The 18,333-nt window shown below is 28.5% G+C and overlaps 2 protein-coding genes across 2 annotated transcripts; both read right to left on the bottom strand.

Annotated features, from left to right (window-relative positions):
* Positions 1 to 344: 344 nt before the first annotated feature.
* LOC125832099 (NAC domain-containing protein 96-like) lies at positions 345 to 1,166 on the bottom strand. Its single transcript, XM_049511239.1, has one exon. The coding sequence runs from the start codon at positions 1,164 to 1,166 to the stop codon at positions 345 to 347; it is 822 nt and encodes a 273-aa protein (XP_049367196.1).
* A 7,130-nt stretch (positions 1,167 to 8,296) lies between these two features.
* LOC125832100 (NAC domain-containing protein 96-like) lies at positions 8,297 to 9,115 on the bottom strand. Its single transcript, XM_049511240.1, has one exon. It carries the CDS (start codon positions 9,113 to 9,115, stop codon positions 8,297 to 8,299), a length of 819 nt encoding a protein of 272 aa, XP_049367197.1.
* Between the last annotated feature and the right edge of the window lie 9,218 nt (positions 9,116 to 18,333).

The following is an 18,333-nucleotide window of genomic DNA, read 5'->3' as shown; positions in this document are numbered from 1 at the left end:
AATTTTTGCTATAAATAATCAAGAACAATTATAACTTAACATCTACTACAAAGGGACAGTTTTGCCAACAGTGAACTCACTAATCCCAGGCTCTACTGGGAAATTGAATCAAGGAAAACTGACTAATCAGAACTGATAATATATCCCACCTAGGAAATGACTGCTTAGCTATTGTGTTCAAATTGGCATAGGAACATAAATATGAAAACATGCTTGCACAATTCTTACTACAATAATCAGAACTTCGACATTTATATATATGGGCAACATTGAACTATATACAATTTTTTTTTTTTTCAACTACATAATCCATCTAAGGAACTATATAAATATTTTGATGTGTATTATATATCTTGTAGAACGACTGAATTCTGCAACCAATCGTCAGGAATATCAACAGGAATGTCCTCAAATGCTCTATACATCTCTTCCTGAAACTCATGGCTTCTAATATCATCAACTCTGTGGCCTTCTTCTACTTCCAATGTTGTCTCTGTCTTCTCCATTGTAGTAGCTTCATAAGTACTGTTTTGAACATCAAATTCGGTAGTTGTAGCCTCAACTTCATCACAAACCCTAACTTGATCTTCCCTTGTGGAGTAGTCGTTATTATGATTAGGTTCAAGCAACATAAGATCAATAATTCCCACAACATCTCCATCTTGTGCCTCCATAACATGATCCACGTTCTTCTCTTTACCCATCTTCTTCTTCTTTATTCGACACACTACAAAATCTTCTTTAAGAATATGTTTGTTTTCCTTAAAGAAACTATCCGCGACATGATATTCTACCATCAACCATGTGTTTTTTTGGCCACACTCACTTGTTTCAAACTTCAAATTTCTCTTAAATCCTACCACAGGCGCCGTACGATTCCTCCTTATAAGATGTTCCCCGGTTTGCCCTTGCCACGTCCCTTTAGCACAAATTCGAGAAAATCTTTTATATTCAGTCTTTTGCTTCTTCAAAGGAGTAATAAAGTAACAAAACTTCTCTTCAAAATTAGCTCCAAATATCTCCCATGGTGGTTGATCTCCATATATATCCGCAAACTGGATAGGACATTCTTCATTCAAACATAATTCGCCTTTGAAAAACCTCTTAAGATAGTTGATTAGCTCCGTATCAGTAGGATGAAAACGTATTCCCATTGACTTCGACATTGATTCTTGATCCAGAATTAACCTATGTAAACCTAAACAAATTATGTGAATTATGAAGTCTAAACAAAGATAGTTATCTATTTATACACATCTTATTACCCTAATGGAAAAAAACTCTAATTACTTAACAAACACAAGTTACTTTATTTCCTAAATTACTACTATAACTGTAACTGAACAAACTAAGTTAATTAATTACTTCTCAAGTTACTTTGTTTCCTTAATTACGTATTTAGATTCCTAATTTTTAGAGGAGTTTGCTTTGAAAGGCCGCGCAACTACTTAATTACGTATTTACAATTCCTAATTTTTATAGGCCGCAAGTGCTTAAATTTGTATAACACGTGCCCCCCCTAATATCTACATGATATTTTATACGAAAGTTTCTGAAGTACAGTTACTTAATTTACATTATAGAAATATAGTTTAAATTTTACATTACAACATTTAGCCTCAAATACAATTTTCGATATACGATAATATACATTCGATTTATCATAATATACGAAAATTTTTATATATATTTTTAACAAAAATACTTAAAAATTTGATATACAATATTATACACCAATATATATATATATATATTATAAAACTTGGGCTAGTTAGCTTAATTTAGCTTATATACACTTTTCGATGTGCCCTTTCTCCTATAATTAACTTGATTTAACAAATTAATATTGAATTATAGAAGATTTAAAATGTTGAATTTAGCTTAAATACACTTTTTGAAGTGTTGGATATGTGTTGAACTTTCGTGATTTTTATGCATTCATTAGTTCCATGAAAGAGCATTTAGACTATTTTGGAGGGACCATATTGTTGAATACGTTATGATTTCTAAGGGCAAAGGATTTGTGTGTATATGTGTATCACATGTATATCATGTGTATATGTGTGTGATATACATTGATATGCATAATATACACGGGGAAATGTGATCGTCAATGAAACATTTTGGCTCTAGAGGAATACCTAAAAACAAATCTGAGCAATTGAAGTGTATTTATAACATACTTTAATACATTTATATTATATTGTGTAAATTTCTTACCAAATAAGCATATATAGTGCATTTTAAAACACTTGCAATATATTAATATTGCATGCATAGTTCACTTTTAATTCCTAGCAGATTTATCATAGTATTGCTACATATATTAATAAATAAATAAAAAATATCGTAAAATCAATAATTATTTATTAAAAAATACTCACCCAAATAATTTTTTCAGTAAAAGTGGGTCATAGCCGAATTGTCCGACTCTTATCAAGTTTTAATTAATTTATTTATTTTCTTATAATTTGCTTGATTATCAAACAATACTAATAAGATAAGTTCTTCTTCTTTAATATAAGTTTATATAACATATCAAATAAAAGAAAAGACATACATGAATATTTTTACAAGATTTTTAATGGTTCAATTTGAGATATATATACTTTATATTAGTACTAGACAGAGATGGCCTGTAAAGATCTCTGCGAGCTAAATGTGTGCGCACGCGCATAGACAGTAGCGTACACATAATTTATCGTAAGCGGTGTCACCATTATATTTATATATAATATTTATTTTTATAAAGCACCAAATAATAATTACTAATAAACAAAGATGGTCAAAGAAAACACACACATAAAAAATGAGGTTTTGGAGGTTTGAACCCGAGGTAAAAAACACATGAAAAAATGAGGCTATGGTTCTTTAGCACAAAACCATCTAGGCTACGTGCATTATTTTTTTAAGGAGGGTCACTTGCAATATATAATTGGTATATCTGCTTTAGTTTCTTAATTGTACATATGTATTTAGTAAATTTTTCCGACGAAGCTGTCATGCTCCGAACATACACCCCAGGCGTGGCTGACACTCGAGAATCATTGCTGGCCCCAAGCGAACTCTTGGCCTGGCTAGACTCTCAACGGAAGAATTACTCAACAAAAATGTACTTAAATACAATCTTAAATAAACTATCTGAATAGATAAATTGAGAATATTTAGAAATAACATTCAACTTAGCCAAAGTGGCAACTCAAGTCTAGCCTCTAAATACTAGGAGGGATGTCGGGACAATACCCCTAATCATCCGAACAACTGAAATAAACAAAGCAATAAAACCAAACATAACCAAAGGAATCCTCTGGAAAGCGAGGAGGCTCACCAACTGACTTTGAGTGCTTGACTAGATCAACGAGACGCTGGTGTTGATCCTGATTACCTGTATTTGCATAATAAGATGATGCAGGCCAAATGACATCAGTACATTGAATGTACGATCATGCGAGGGGAAAACTAAACTTAACATAAGCTTGAACTGAATTCTGAAAGAAACACTTACCTCAGCTTTACTCAACTCATGGATACTTAACTTAATGCATAAATAAACAACAATAAATATGCAGTTTATATAAAGCATTTAAACAGTAGGTAGCAACTCAATGTATTGAAAAATACAATAACAACTCAATGTATATATTATATAACAAAGTAATATACTTCTATGAGAGTTTATCTAACCGACAACCATCACTACGAGTTATGTGATGGTACAACGTCTCGCCCACGCTTCCAGAACTGTCCTATAACTTGCCAGGATATAGAACGCCTCAACTAAGTGGATCTATTGGTCTATGCTACAAAATATCAAGGAATAATCTAAAAGGTATGACCCTTTCTACCCACGATGACTACACGGTTTATGGAGACTTTAGTTATTATGAACTCATCCCCATATCGGTGCTCAATACTACTCCCAAAATACTCAGCTCATATGTTTAAAAACATAACTCTTTCTGTGATTTGAGATTATTACTCAAAAACTAGCTCAAAAGTTCTGTTGGAAATTGGTTTTCCTTTCTTGTTAAATGTGAAAACATTTTAACTCTTGGGAATACTTAGTACCCCATAATCATTTGAAGAAATGAACTTTACTCTTACTCTTACTTAACTCAATGCTTAAGTCTTTAAAACGGGTTTAAAACATTGGTAAAAGACTATTGAAATGACTCTAAGAACTCTATAGACTTGACTCTTAACTTTCCTTGAATTTGAATTTATGGATTCAAGGTTATGATTCATGTTTACGGATGATTTCTAGATGTTTAGAAGTCATTTAGAGTAGTTATAATCGATAGGAAGTGATAGGATACTTTAAAAGAACATAGAAGGGCTAAACAATGAAAAATTGGGGGGGGGGGGGGGGTAGACGTTCCGAATGCACTGCTGGCGCGGGGCGCCATCCCCATAGTACTGGAACCCATTTATGGTGTTGGCGTGATTCCCCAGCCTTCCTAGCTCTACGGGGGCACGCCGCGCCAACTTTCCCCTGATCAATTCTGACGAATTTTCGAACTCATTTTCTGATCTTAAATCGATTAAATTCGATTCTTTTTCTCAATTTCTTTTTATATTCAGATACCCAAAACATACACATTAGTATCTAACTCAAAACAACTCTAACAATCGACATTAAACTCTCAAGAACTCCTCAATCTCATCCCAAATTCAAGAACATTAGATTCTAAATCTTTTAGGACGAAAATCATACTGAAATAAACATGTTTGTAGCGTGGGTGAACGAACCCAACGTTATGTGAACTCACATACCTCGTAGGATCGAATCCTTGGAGAAATCCAAAATCAATTCCTCAAGAAGTCGACAAATCTAGACCTTTTCTTCTCCTTTCTCCTCTTGAGTTCTTTTCTCTAAAACCCTAGAGTGATTTTGCAATTGTGTAAACTGAACCCATTCAGTTTAGACCCTAAATAATTCACTAAAAATGAATTAAACCAATTAGGTATGAAAAGGACCAAAATACCCTTTAAAATCCGATTTTGACTTTCCTTATCTAGACAACCCAACTTCAAATTGACATATCTCCCTCATACGAACTTGAAAGGGGCCAAACTTGGTGTCATTGTAAAGCTAATTCAAAGAGCTTTCCTACGATATCTAGTAGAACACCTAACTCATCCAGAGCTAGGAGTTATGGTCGTTTGAAGTTGACCCAAAACTCATACTTAACTTAACTTGGTCAAACTTTTCAAATTTGATTATTTTTTAAAAAAAATGGCTTCTTTCTAATTCTAGTTTCTTTTGAATTCTTTCAATTTGCGAGGTGTTACAGAAGCAGTGTCATGTGACACCCCTTTCACCTTCCTAAATCCGCCCCTGCTCACACACACACACACACATATATATATATTTATCAAGATCTTTGTGAGTTAAATACGCGCACACACATATTTGGTTGGTAACTATTTTTAGCTGTGTTTGCGAGCAAAATACATAATATACAAAAAATTACATCGTATATATAAGTGAAATAATACTTTAAATGCTAAAATAAGACGTTTTGGACACTCTTGAAAAAATAATCTTTCTTGGCCAAATGGTTTCAGTCATTCACCTAAGGCATTTGCTACCTGCTGCGCGTGGGTTCAATTTGGTTACACTTTTTTTTAAAAGAGCTCCTAATTAATTTCTTAATTGCAGTTAATAAAGATATTATTTTCTTAAATAATTCACTAAATTAACTTAAAAATTTAAGTAGATAAAAAGCTCAGTAGCCAATTGAATTTTTAATCGATTTGACTTTTATTTTTTTTTCTTTTCATTAAAAAATTAAATAAAATATAAAGTAACTATTTAATTTAAAGTTAATAAACAAATCCTATTTATTTATTTTTTGTATAAAGTTATTAAAAGTGAAAATGCTCCATACAAAATTTCTTTTAATATAACTTGTTTGAGTCTACTCTTTATTTTTCATGTCTCGTTGTTAGTTATCAGAGGTTCGTGAAATCTTGAACCATAAAAGTTATTTCATTCTAAACTGATTTTTCTCTTTTTTTTTCTTTTTTTCCGTTCACTTCCTATCAAATAAACATGAACATTAAAACTAAACATTATATAGTTTGGTTTAAAAAATTTTGGTATATTTTTTAATCAATTTTTTTTTATCATTAATGTTACGTAGTTTGATTTACAAAATTTAAGTGCACCTATTCGTTAAATTATTTTTATTACCTATAGAATTTTTGGACACCCTTCGTTAAATTTCTAGCTACACCGTTGAATGTACATAAATATTTTATATATGATTGACAATTGTTTGTGACTACAATTATTCACAATGAATATTTATATTTTGTACCATTTACGTAGTGTTGTGTTTTGATTTCTTTTCAGTGTTAGTGAGCGTCTGGTAAAAAGTACATGCAGAAGCGGTGGAAAAATGAATTTAGATTAGTTATACATGTGTGTTTATATGTGAATTTTTATGTTATGATTTTAGTCATTTTGACAACCCTATCTTATTCTATTTTAATTACCACAATTTTAATATTCAACAAAAAATTGTATTTGTATACAATAATTGAATTGTATAATTTAATGGTATAATTTAAAGAAAAAAATGATAGGCGAACTTTAGTTACTGGGAAAATAGAGTGTTGATACATTGCAATTTGCAGTACACATACCATTTTTTTTCTTTTTCATTTTCACCTTCTTAGATGTCTATCACAGTTCAATTCACACACATTCTAACATATTATATACACACTAATTAAAATGTGCAGTAAAATAAGGACACGCTACATGTAAAACACAAAAATGCAGAATTGAAATGTTATGAGTCATAGCCTATGACTTTGCGTGAGTGCATTTGCTTCAACAACCTCACGTTCTAACATAATAATATATATATATATATATATATATATATATATATATATATATATATATACCAATCATATAGTACATCCTAAAATTATGCAGTGCATATCCCCCTTTTTTCTTTCTATTTTTCGCATCTTAGCATTCTATAGCTGCTCAATTCACACATATTCCTACCTAGCACTATATAAAAAAGGTTATGTTTATGTTTAGTTACATGAGCTTTTTTGACCCTTTTCGTTCAATAAATACGTTATTATGCAAAAATTAATGAAAAAATAGAACAAATATAATAACTGGGTGGATATTTGAAAGAAAATGACCAACTTTTTTGTTATAACCAAGATGTTGGTATTTTTATTCTGCTAAAACTTGATAATACATAGATCACCTTCCGTTCAGAATATTAATTATCTCTCTATCAAAGTCACACTCATATCTACACGCACATGGTATCTTTAGATTATTTGTCAGTTTTCTTGATTTTCTATTTTCTATCTGTTGATGAACTATCATTCAGCTGAAGCTCAGAATCAAACAAAAAAAAGTAATATCTATCTGCCTCCATGAATTTATGTGTGCGAATCTTGGAAATGTGAGTTCGTTTTCTGTATCTGCTTGTGGATTGTGATGTTATTATTCCCGATCCAAATACAAATGAAAATAACCTAATTATACAATTATTGACATCATTGCTTGCTCGATTCAAATATAATTGAAAACAATTAACCAACAAAACCTCCAATTATCAATCGATAATAATTATACAAATCAAATTGATATATACTTACTAGTTTATACAAATAAGGACGAGGATAGCCAAGTATAGATATATCTTCTTCTTCGCTCGTTCAATTCAAATACAATTGAAAACAACTCGTCCACCAAAACACCAATTATCAATGAATTTATTATGAAAATTTAAAAAGTTGAAGTGAATAGAAATCAAACCATACAACCAATAAATCTTTAATCTAACATGAACAACATTGACGCCCAGCTACAGAAAAAATCAGTGACCTGGAGATAGTAGATTGCTATGATAATCATTATTTTTTACCCATCAATGAGGAGGAATAAACGTTTAAAGCAGCCAATGCAAATACTATTATTACTACTACACTACACAAATGTTATATTGATATTAATGTTACCCGTTTGACTAGAATTAATATTACAACTTAATTATTTGATAGTAATTAGTACATTGTCCTCCTAATGTTGGTTTTAAACTAAACACGGATGGCTCTTTTACAGGTAATTCTGATAAAATTGACATAGGAAGAGAAATAAGAGAATAAATATGAAAACAGGCTTGCACAATTCGAAGAAATATTGATGATCAGAACATCGACATTTATATATTTGGGCGAAATTGAACTATATACAATTTTTTTTCAACTACATAATCCATCTAAGGATCAAACTATATAAATATTTTGATGTGTATTATATATCTTGTAGAACGTGTGAATTCTGCAACCAATCGTCAGGAATATCAACAGGAATGTCCTCAAATGCTCTATAAATCTCTTCCAGAAATTCATCGCTTCTAATATCATCAACTCCGTGGCCTTCTTCTACTTCCAACGTTGTCTCTCTCTTCTCCATTGTAGTAGCTTCATAAGTACTGTTTTGAACATGAAATTCGGTAGTTGTAGCCTCAACTTCATCACAAACCCTAACTTGATCTTCCCTTGTGGAGTAGTCGTTATTATGATTAGGTTCAAGCAACATAAGATCAATAATTCCCGCAACATCCCCATCTTGTGCCTCCATAGCATGATCCACGTTCTTCTCTTTACCCATCTTCTTCTTTATTCGACACACCACAAAATCTTCCTTAGGAATATGATTATTACCCTTAAAGAAACTATCCGCGATATGATATTCTACCATCAACCAGGTGTTATTTTGGCCACACTCACTTGTTTTAAACTTCAAGTTTCTCTTAAACCCTACCACAGGCGCCGTACGATTCCTCCTTATAAGATGTTCCCCGGTTTGCCCTTGCCACGTCCCTTTAGCACAAATTCGAGAAAACCTTTTATATTCAGTCTTCTGCTTCTTCAAAGGAGTAATAAAGTAACGAAACTTCTCTTCATAATTAGCTCCAAATATCTCCCATGGTGGTTGATCTCCATATATATCCGCAAACTGGATAGGACATTCTTCATTCAAACATAATTCTCCTTTGAAAAACCTCTTAAGATAGTTGATTAGCTCCGTATCAGTAGGATGAAAACGTATTCCCATTGGCTTGGACATTGATTCTTGATCCAGAATTAACCTATGTAAACCTAAACAAATTATGTGAATTATGAAGTCTAAACAAAGATAGTTATTTATTTATACACATCTTATTACCCTAATGGAAAAAAACTCTAATTACTTAACAAACTCAAGTTCCTTTATTTCCTAAATTACTACTATAACTGTAACTGAACAAACTTCTCAAGTTACTTTATTTCCTAAATTACTACTATAACTGTAACTGAACAAACTTCTCAAGTTGCTTTATTTCCTTAATTACGTATTTATATTCCGAAATTTTAGAGGAGTTTGCTTTGAAACTGGTAAGGCGCGCCAACTACTTAAATTTGGCTAGCACGTGCCTCACTCCAATATCTAGTAAAATTGAACTAGTGATTATCCAAAAAATCTAAAGCATATTTTATTGAAAAGAATTATTTGGTGGGTATTTTTAATCAATAATCACTAAATTCAATGATAGATTTTAATCCATTATTATAATTTATAGCAATACTATGATAAATCTAATATATATTATTAAAAGTAAATTATGCATGCAATATAAATGTGCTAAAATTAAGTGTTTTAAAATGTATGATAAATATATTATATTATGAATAAAACTTATATTATATGTGTATAAACTGTTTTATGTAATATGTATTAAAATAGTATTATAAGTCTTCAGTTAAAAAATATATCATTAATATAGATGATAAATATTTTCTTCATATAAGATATCTACTTATCCTATTTTATACGAAAATTTCATAAAAGTACAATTTCCTAACTTACATTTCAAAAATATTGTCTAAAATTAACATTACAAACATTTAGCCTCAAACACAATTCGACATACAATAATATACATTCAGTATACAATAATATACATAACTTTCATATATATATATATATATATATACTTAAAAACTAACATAGCAAGTGTGACACATATATGAAGATTGTATATTAAGTACATATCAAGTGTGACACATAAATATATATCAAAATTATATATTAGTTGTTGGAGTCAAGTTTTATAAGATAGGTATGTATATTTTATTTACATAAGCAAAAAGAAAATAGTGACATAGAAGTAGTAACGGCGAGAATATTTTAGGATTATAATAAGCATTGATGTTTTTGCAACCTTATAGTTAATTCTCTCGAGAGATTAAGGGTCGAACTTCTCATTGAAGGAATATGATATTTATTACTTTTTTTTTTGTATGACATTATTTTCTCAATTTTTTTTAAAACATTATTATGTTTTAAAATGGTTTTAAGTTTAAAGCCTTGTACATTAGAACCTATATTTATGGACCCCAAATATGTTGATATAGAATTTTTTTATTCCAAAGTAAAATTCCCTAATATTTCAAAGACTAAAAAAAAAAAGTATATCAATATTTAGTTAAATTACTCCACAAAAATCAAATAAAAGAAGTATATTTTTGGTTAAATTATACCACATAATTTAAAAGAAATAAGTTTTTTTTGCCCTTTCTTTCCATAACGTCAATTTTAATGATAAAAAGCAATTCAATATTTTTCAATAAGAAAAAATTCTTATTGGTCTTACAAAAGTATTGAAAGTTCAGTAAAAAAAAAAAAGAAGCTTACTTGCAAAGAAAAAAAAAAAGAAGCTTACTTGCAAAGAAAAACATGCTATGATTTCTTATCCTTTTACGTTGATAAATTATGTGTAGAATATAAACTCTAATAATTAAATACTGGTGAATTGTATTTACACCTCACAAAGGTAAAATCTTATTTCAATACTTACATCGAGTTAATTAATATATACTTGATTTAAATTAATTTGACGGTTTTCTTAATAAATTATTTATAAGGAGTTTATTTTTTAAAAAATTAATTTTATTAATTATACTTTAAAAATATAAATATGAGTATTAATAATCATATAGTTATTTAATGATATATATAATATTAAAAAATAAATTGTTTGAATATAAAAGCTAAATAATAAAATATTATTAAAATATTTAACTATATTAAATTTAAACAATTTAATATGTAGACAATCAAAATGGAAATATATAGAAACTCAATAAAGTTATCATTGTATACGTGTCAATTGTAAAATTAAATGGACCCCACTTTACTCAATGATAGAAGGTATAATATGTAATTTAGTAGAAAAGTGTAAGCTTTTTATTAAGGGTGAACCCATCGGTAACCCCTTAAAGTTGGCACTAATTTTCACTTAGACACCTCAAGTAAGCTTTGTTTATTTTGAACACTTTAAGTAAGAGTTCGTTGTGTCATTTTGACACTTTTCACTGACATGGCATAATGAGTGTATAACCCTCACTAACAGCGCGTCAGAGCTTTATTTAGACTCTTTTTTTTAATTTCCTTTTTGTCTTGTCCTATTTTCAACTACCATTTTCATAAATTTAAACTCCTTCCATGGTGAAAAGTGTTGACAAAAATTTTAGAGTTAAATATATATCCCACTGATTTAAATTTAATAGTCAAATTAATTTATTATTTGTTTTTAAATCAGGACTCGTTTAAATTATGTGGTTCAAAATCATGATTGAAATTAATACAAACAATTTTGTTGCTTGTTAGATCTAATTCTCTCAAAAATTCCTTTTTATCTCTTTTTTAGATTCCATTCTGTATTTTATGCTCTAATTAGTCTCTAACTCTCCATGGGAAACGACACTTGCACTTAAGTTTCCAATGATGATATTGAAGATAAATTTCTTCATTTTGTTTGGTCCTAATTTCCTCAATTTTCTGTTTTTACTCCTCTACAGCTATAGAATAGAAATTATTTTTCACTCAAATAATTCAAATTCCATCGAATGCTTATTTTATAGGGAAGAGGATTTAATATATTTTGAATCTTGAAGAATAGAGAAAGCTCGGATATGGCTGAGGCCTGAGAAGACGAATGGGGTAGGGGTGGATTTGATTTTCGTGGAGAAGACGATTGGTGTTGGCGGGCAGGGGGGGGGGATAGGGGTCAGGGGTGGTTTGGTATTCTGCAAAACACTTCTTTTTAAAACTGATTAAGTTTTCCTTTTGTAATTATTTGGGTAAAATACCACGTGTCATCAATTCACTGGTTATCTTTTTGGTTTTACCAAAAATTCATTGTTTAAGAATTTTTTTTGGGGGAAAATGACAAATGTCCTTATTTTATTGGACACTTTACAGGTCACTCGCGAGTGTAACGCACACACATTATATATTTTTGCTTATTGAAAAAAATTTGTCAAAATGACATAACGGAACCCTACATGAGGTGTCTAAAGTGAACATCGCCCAGTTGAGGTGTCTAAGTGAAATTTCGTGTAAACTTTAGGAGGCTACCGATGGATTTGGCCTTTTATTAAAGATGTTAAGAAGACCCAAATATTAAGGCTCATAGTACAATTTTTCTATGCAATACTTATCACTTTGAGAAGTGGGGATGACTAAAATATCCTCACTTGCCAATTGAATGACCAATAAGCAACCATGTTGAAAGTAGTTGAAACCGTCTCTTCTATATAAGTACTAGATATACGACCTCGTGCTAGCACGGGGTCCAATATCCGTTCGTCTCATATTAATTGATTACTTTTCATTTTGCACGGTACTGAAGAATTATAAATAAGAAAATAATTTTACTAATTCAACCCTTAAAAAACTTAGTGAGAATTTTACAAACAAATGTGACACTTTTAAAAGAAATTAACGGCAAGGGTAATATAGGAAAATTTTAAATAATGTTTTGTTGGTTTAGTAAGATGATCAACTAATATGAGACAATTATTTTTAGAATAATAGTCAATTAATATGGGACGAAGGGAGTGTCAAAGAACTTGAAAAGTTAGCCAAATTTTTATATGATTTTAAAAAGATTTTAAGTTGTTAGTACTTTTTATATAATTTTAAAAATAATATATATTACTCTCTTTGTTTCAATTTACGTATCATATATAGAATTTCAAAAATTAATCATTTTTTATATGTCTTTTAAATATTTAACGTAATTTTCAGATCATATATGTTACTTCTCATGTCCCAATTTATGTAGCACTGATAAGATTTTTTTAGAGTCAAGTGGTTTTTTATATGTGTTTTATACTTTTTAAATTGTTAATTATTGTGATTTATAAATTGATATCAATAGAATTTCGAAAGTTAATTAAATTTTCTATAACTTTTAAATATTTAAGTTGTTAATTATTATGATTTATAGTGTTATTTATATTTATACAATTTTTAGATATATAACAAACTAAAAAAAAGACATAATTTTTTCATATTTGGTAAACAAATAAAGTAATTAGCATTTTAAAAAATGGTCCACATGCATGGAAAGTAGGCAATTTTTTTTGCGCCTGAAAAGTAATATGTGGAAGGGCTTTTATGTCCCAAATTTTAAAAGTACAACTACAAAAAAGTGAAGTACAATATTATTCATTTGAAACGTATTAAAAGTTGGATCAAATTGCCCTTAAAGTTTCCTAAATATTGCAAAAAACAGTCATGTTGAAAGTTGAAAACTAATGAATAGTACGAATAATATTTATGTACTTTCATTGAAAAAAAATCAGTTTTAAAGAAGATGAAATGCTACCATGTATAAACAAGATAGTGTATATATATATATATATATATATATATATTAAACATCGATAAGGATTAATGCATATATTATTTTGCTCGAATTCATTTTTACTGTTATAGTGACTTAAGAAGTCCAGAAATAATTTAGCTAAGGATTAAATAGTTAATTATGTATTTTTCTCAATTGCTAAAAATAGAAAATGAGTCATATAAAATATTATTATGTATTATTTCTTTTTTTTTTTGTTAAATTTGTTTTTACGTGAAATTAGAGAAATTTTTTTTGAAATGCATATAATTATTTTGTTCGAATTCATTTTTACTGTTATAGTGACTTAAGAAGTCAATAAATAATTTAGCTAAGGATTAAATAGTTAATTATGTATTTTTCTCAATTGCTAAAAATAGAAAATGAGTCATATAAAATATTATTATGTATTATTTCTTTTCTTTTTTTTGTTAAATTTGTTTTTACGTGAAATTAGAGAAAAAAAAATTGAAATGCATATAATTATTTTGTTCGAATTCATTTTTACTGTTATAGTGACTTAAGAAGTCCATAAATAATTTAGCTAAGGATTAAATAGTTAATTATGTATTTTTCTCAATTGCTAAAAATAGAAAATGAGTCATATAAAATATTATTATGTATTATTCCTTTTTTTTGTTAAATTTGTTTTTACGTGAAATTAGAGAAAAAAATTTGATGAGTCTATCGGTGTGTTATGTAAAATGTTAATTTTCTATATTTGATGAGCTAAAATTTTTGCAACATATTTCCTCTAGAAAATAAGTTTTTTTCTTCTTTTGAAATGAGGAATGATTTAAAATCATATAAAAATTTGGCTAACTTTTCAAATTCTATAACACTCCCTTCGTCCCATATTAATTGACTATTATTCTAAAAATAGTTATCTCATATTAGTTGATCACCTTACTAAATCAACAAAATATTAGAGAGTCAATCAAACTTTTTATATAACTTTTAAATATCTAAGTTGTTAATTATCGTAATTTATAGTATTACTTATATTATTTTAAAATATATTTAAATATTATATGTTACTCTTTTTATCCTAATTTATATAGCATTGATAGAATTTAAAGTGTCAAATAATTGTTAATTATTGTGATATATAGTACTTTTTATGTAGTTTATATATATATATAAAATTTATTTTTAAGTATACTAAATTGTTAAATATTTTAATATCCACTTTATTTTTATTTTTTAAATATGTAATCAACTAAAAAAGGTGAGACATGATAATTAAAATAAAGAAATACACAATAGTATTGGTCAGCCGAGATGATAAAGTTGGTGGGGCCCACTTAAATTAAATAAAGATGGATATATGTGTCATTATGGAGATGTTGGCTGATTTTTTTTGTCTAAAGAAGAAAAGGTACAATTATAAAGCACTGTCATACAAGAGTTTTAAGGAGCAAAAGATAGCAAATACCGTAATTCTAAACATTAATTGCAAGGGGCAATGACCAAATTGCACTTGAGCTTTTCTAAATATGACAGAAAACAGTCATGTTGAAAGTTTGAAAACTCTCCCTTCTATATAATAGAAATATAATATATAAAAAATATATAATATCATATGAAACATGGGCTAGCTAGTTAGCTTATTAATTGAGCCTACATACACCTTTTGAAGCACCCTTTCTCTTATACTCATATTTAACTTGATTTAACAAACTTCAAACTGTTGGTCCATCAAATTGGCTTGAAACATTAACCGTTACCTTGCTTTCACTAATTGCTTCATGACGTTGTACTAATGGATGGAGATCGAGTATGAGTAATAAACAAGTGGTTTGTGATATATTATATAATTTTGATGAGAATAAAGTTGTTAAATCACTTGTTCCAATAAAATAGAGAAACACCGTGATAAGATATTCCAATTATTACTCAAATCAGCCAAAGGAAAAAAAAATGGATTTAGATTGGTCAAAACAAGTTATCATGCTAAGTGTGTTATAGGAGGGAAAATATGTGTTTTTGGTTGAATTTGAATTCGAATTCGGCCAAAGTGACACAATTTAAAGAACAGATGAGGGTCAAAAATATCTTTGGATTATTTGAAAAGATTTAAATATACCCTTCATTCACTTATTGAGCTAAAAAAAAAGGACAAATTACTTAACTACACTCCTTTACTTACCTTAATATCCATTTATCCCTACTTATTTCAAAAATTTCAAAAATCCCTTATTTTACCCGCATGTATCCCGTGCACAACGCTATGTATCCCGCTATGTGGAATGTATCAAATGCTATGTATCCCGTGCACAACGCTATGTATCCCGCTATGTGAAATGTATCAAACGCTATGCATCCCGTGCACAACGCTATGTATCCCGCAAACATCATTTTTAAGAGATCTTTGGTAAATAGAAAACTAGAAGGGATATGATGTTATTTAGTACTTATAATATGTGGTTCCTATAATTTATACAAAAAAAAATCATTCAATCCACTTTTTGGTCCATTTCTACCCATAAAACTAACAATCTTTCTTTTTTAAAAAAAATATTATTATTATTAATTATGTGTCATTTTTTATCGGATAAATTAAATTACAACACACTTAATTTTCTAATACCCATCCATTTCGTGCTTCATAATCCAAACCCAATTAGAAAACTCATTAAATGGAAAAAATGATCAATCTATTTTTTTATTGGGTTTGGGTCATGGGGCACCGGAATGGATGGATACGAAGAAACTAAATGGGTTGAGATTTAATTTACCAATAAGAAATTGACACGTAATAAATAATAATAATATTTTTTTCTAAAAACAATAAAGTTATTTTCTCTGTCTCAATTTATATGACACTTTTCATTTTTCGATAGTCAAACAGTTTAAATTTGACCGGTAATTTGCGCGTGAATTTTCAATTTTTTTTTAAATGAAATTTATATATTTATAAACTACATCAGCAGTACTATAAGTCACCATAATTGACAACTTAAAACAATTAAAAGACATATGAAAATTTTATGATCAAAGATACTTGTTTGAATCTTTAAATCTGAAAAGTGTCACATAAATTGAGACGAAAGAATATTAATTTTAGGGCTTGAAATGAACTAAAAATATGGTCTCACATGTATTTTTAGCCCAATAAATAAATGAACTATAATTAAACTTTTTCAAATAGTCTGTTTATTTTCGTTTTACCCTTTTTCGTTCAATAAATAAGTTATTGTGCAAAAGTAAATGAGAAAACAACATAGAAATACTAACTGGGTCAATATTTGAAAGAAAATGACCAACTTTTTTGTTATACCCAAGATGAATTAGATGTTGATATTCTCTTTTTATTGTAAAAATTGTGTAGAATAGCAAATAATTAATTCATATTAAATGTTATAGTTATTGTTTAGATTAATTTTTTGGGCAAATTACAGAAATCACATACTTTTAAGGCAAAATTACAATTCATCCCTTAAAAGTTTATAATTACAGAAATCCCTCAAACGGATATAATAATATAAGCGTTGATACATTAATCTGATGCGCGAGATACAATAATATAAGTGCTGATATATGCGCGAAATACAATTATATTAGCGCTGATACATTAATCTGATGCGCGAGATACAATAATATAAGCACTTATACACTAATCTGATGCGCGAAAATGAGGGATTTTGGAGATTTGTAAAACTTATAGGGAATAATGGTAATAAGTAAACTAAAAGATGGGATTTCTATAATTTTTCCTAATTTTATTTCGCAGCTAATATTTCGCCAATCTTTCTATTTGGATGGGATAAGTGAATTTGTATCAAATATAAATAAAAATGGAAGATATATTTTTATACAAATTAAAGAACATCATTTCTCTCTCCACTTAAATTTCTCCTAAAATCTCTTACCCATGTCATTGTGAATTCTGAATTTTCACCATTACTCTCCCGATTGTACATCACAATTTCAGGTAATTGCCAAAAATGTGTGTAAATCAATTTTATATTTATTTTACTTTTTGTATTTTTTATACAAATTTTCAAGTTTTTTCATGAACTTTCATTTCAAATCCTTAATCTTATTGTTATTTCACAAATTCAATGGATGTTCAAACTCCATCGACGAAAATAACCAGTGGTATACAATTGCATGACAAAAAGTTTGATGATATACCATCCTTTTCATTGGGTCTAACTCAGGATTTTGGAAATGTCGCATGTTGAATAGAAAAATCCAAATCAAATGTAGTGTTCAAATCTGTTATTCAAGTAGTGTCGAGTGATTTTATACATACATTTTTACTTATGGAAATATCATTTTGGCTAGAGAATTTGGTCAAAATATTTTATCTATGTTATTTTTCTTTTTTGAATATTTTTATCCTTTTAAATTTAATACTTTTTAATTCAAAAATGAAAAAAAGATCAGTTTATTTTAAAATAAAAAAGTTATTATAATTTTTTTAAATTTTTGGCCAAATTTTCTGAACATTTAGCATTACCCTTAATTTTAATTATTCCACCTTTTGTTCGACATAAAATGATAAAAAAAAGTTTCTCATAATTTATACATTTATTAATTATTTGGAATCATAAATAGCATAAATCTTATCCAGCTAACTAACAACCCTAAATAGCCAAGAAGATAA

Source organism: Solanum verrucosum, unplaced genomic scaffold, assembly GCF_900185275.1.
Source record: "Solanum verrucosum unplaced genomic scaffold, falcon-dt-bn FXZP01000009.1, whole genome shotgun sequence".
Classification (NCBI taxonomy): Eukaryota; Viridiplantae; Streptophyta; class Magnoliopsida; order Solanales; family Solanaceae; genus Solanum; species Solanum verrucosum.
Note: the sequence above shows the minus strand (reverse complement) of the source record. Positions and strands in the feature narration are given on the sequence as shown.

Coding starts and splice junctions, on each gene's coding strand:
- LOC125832099 (XM_049511239.1), bottom strand. CDS start 1,166: ATGTCGAAGTCAATGGGAATACGTTTTCATCCTACTGATACGGAGCTA.
- LOC125832100 (XM_049511240.1), bottom strand. CDS start 9,115: ATGTCCAAGCCAATGGGAATACGTTTTCATCCTACTGATACGGAGCTA.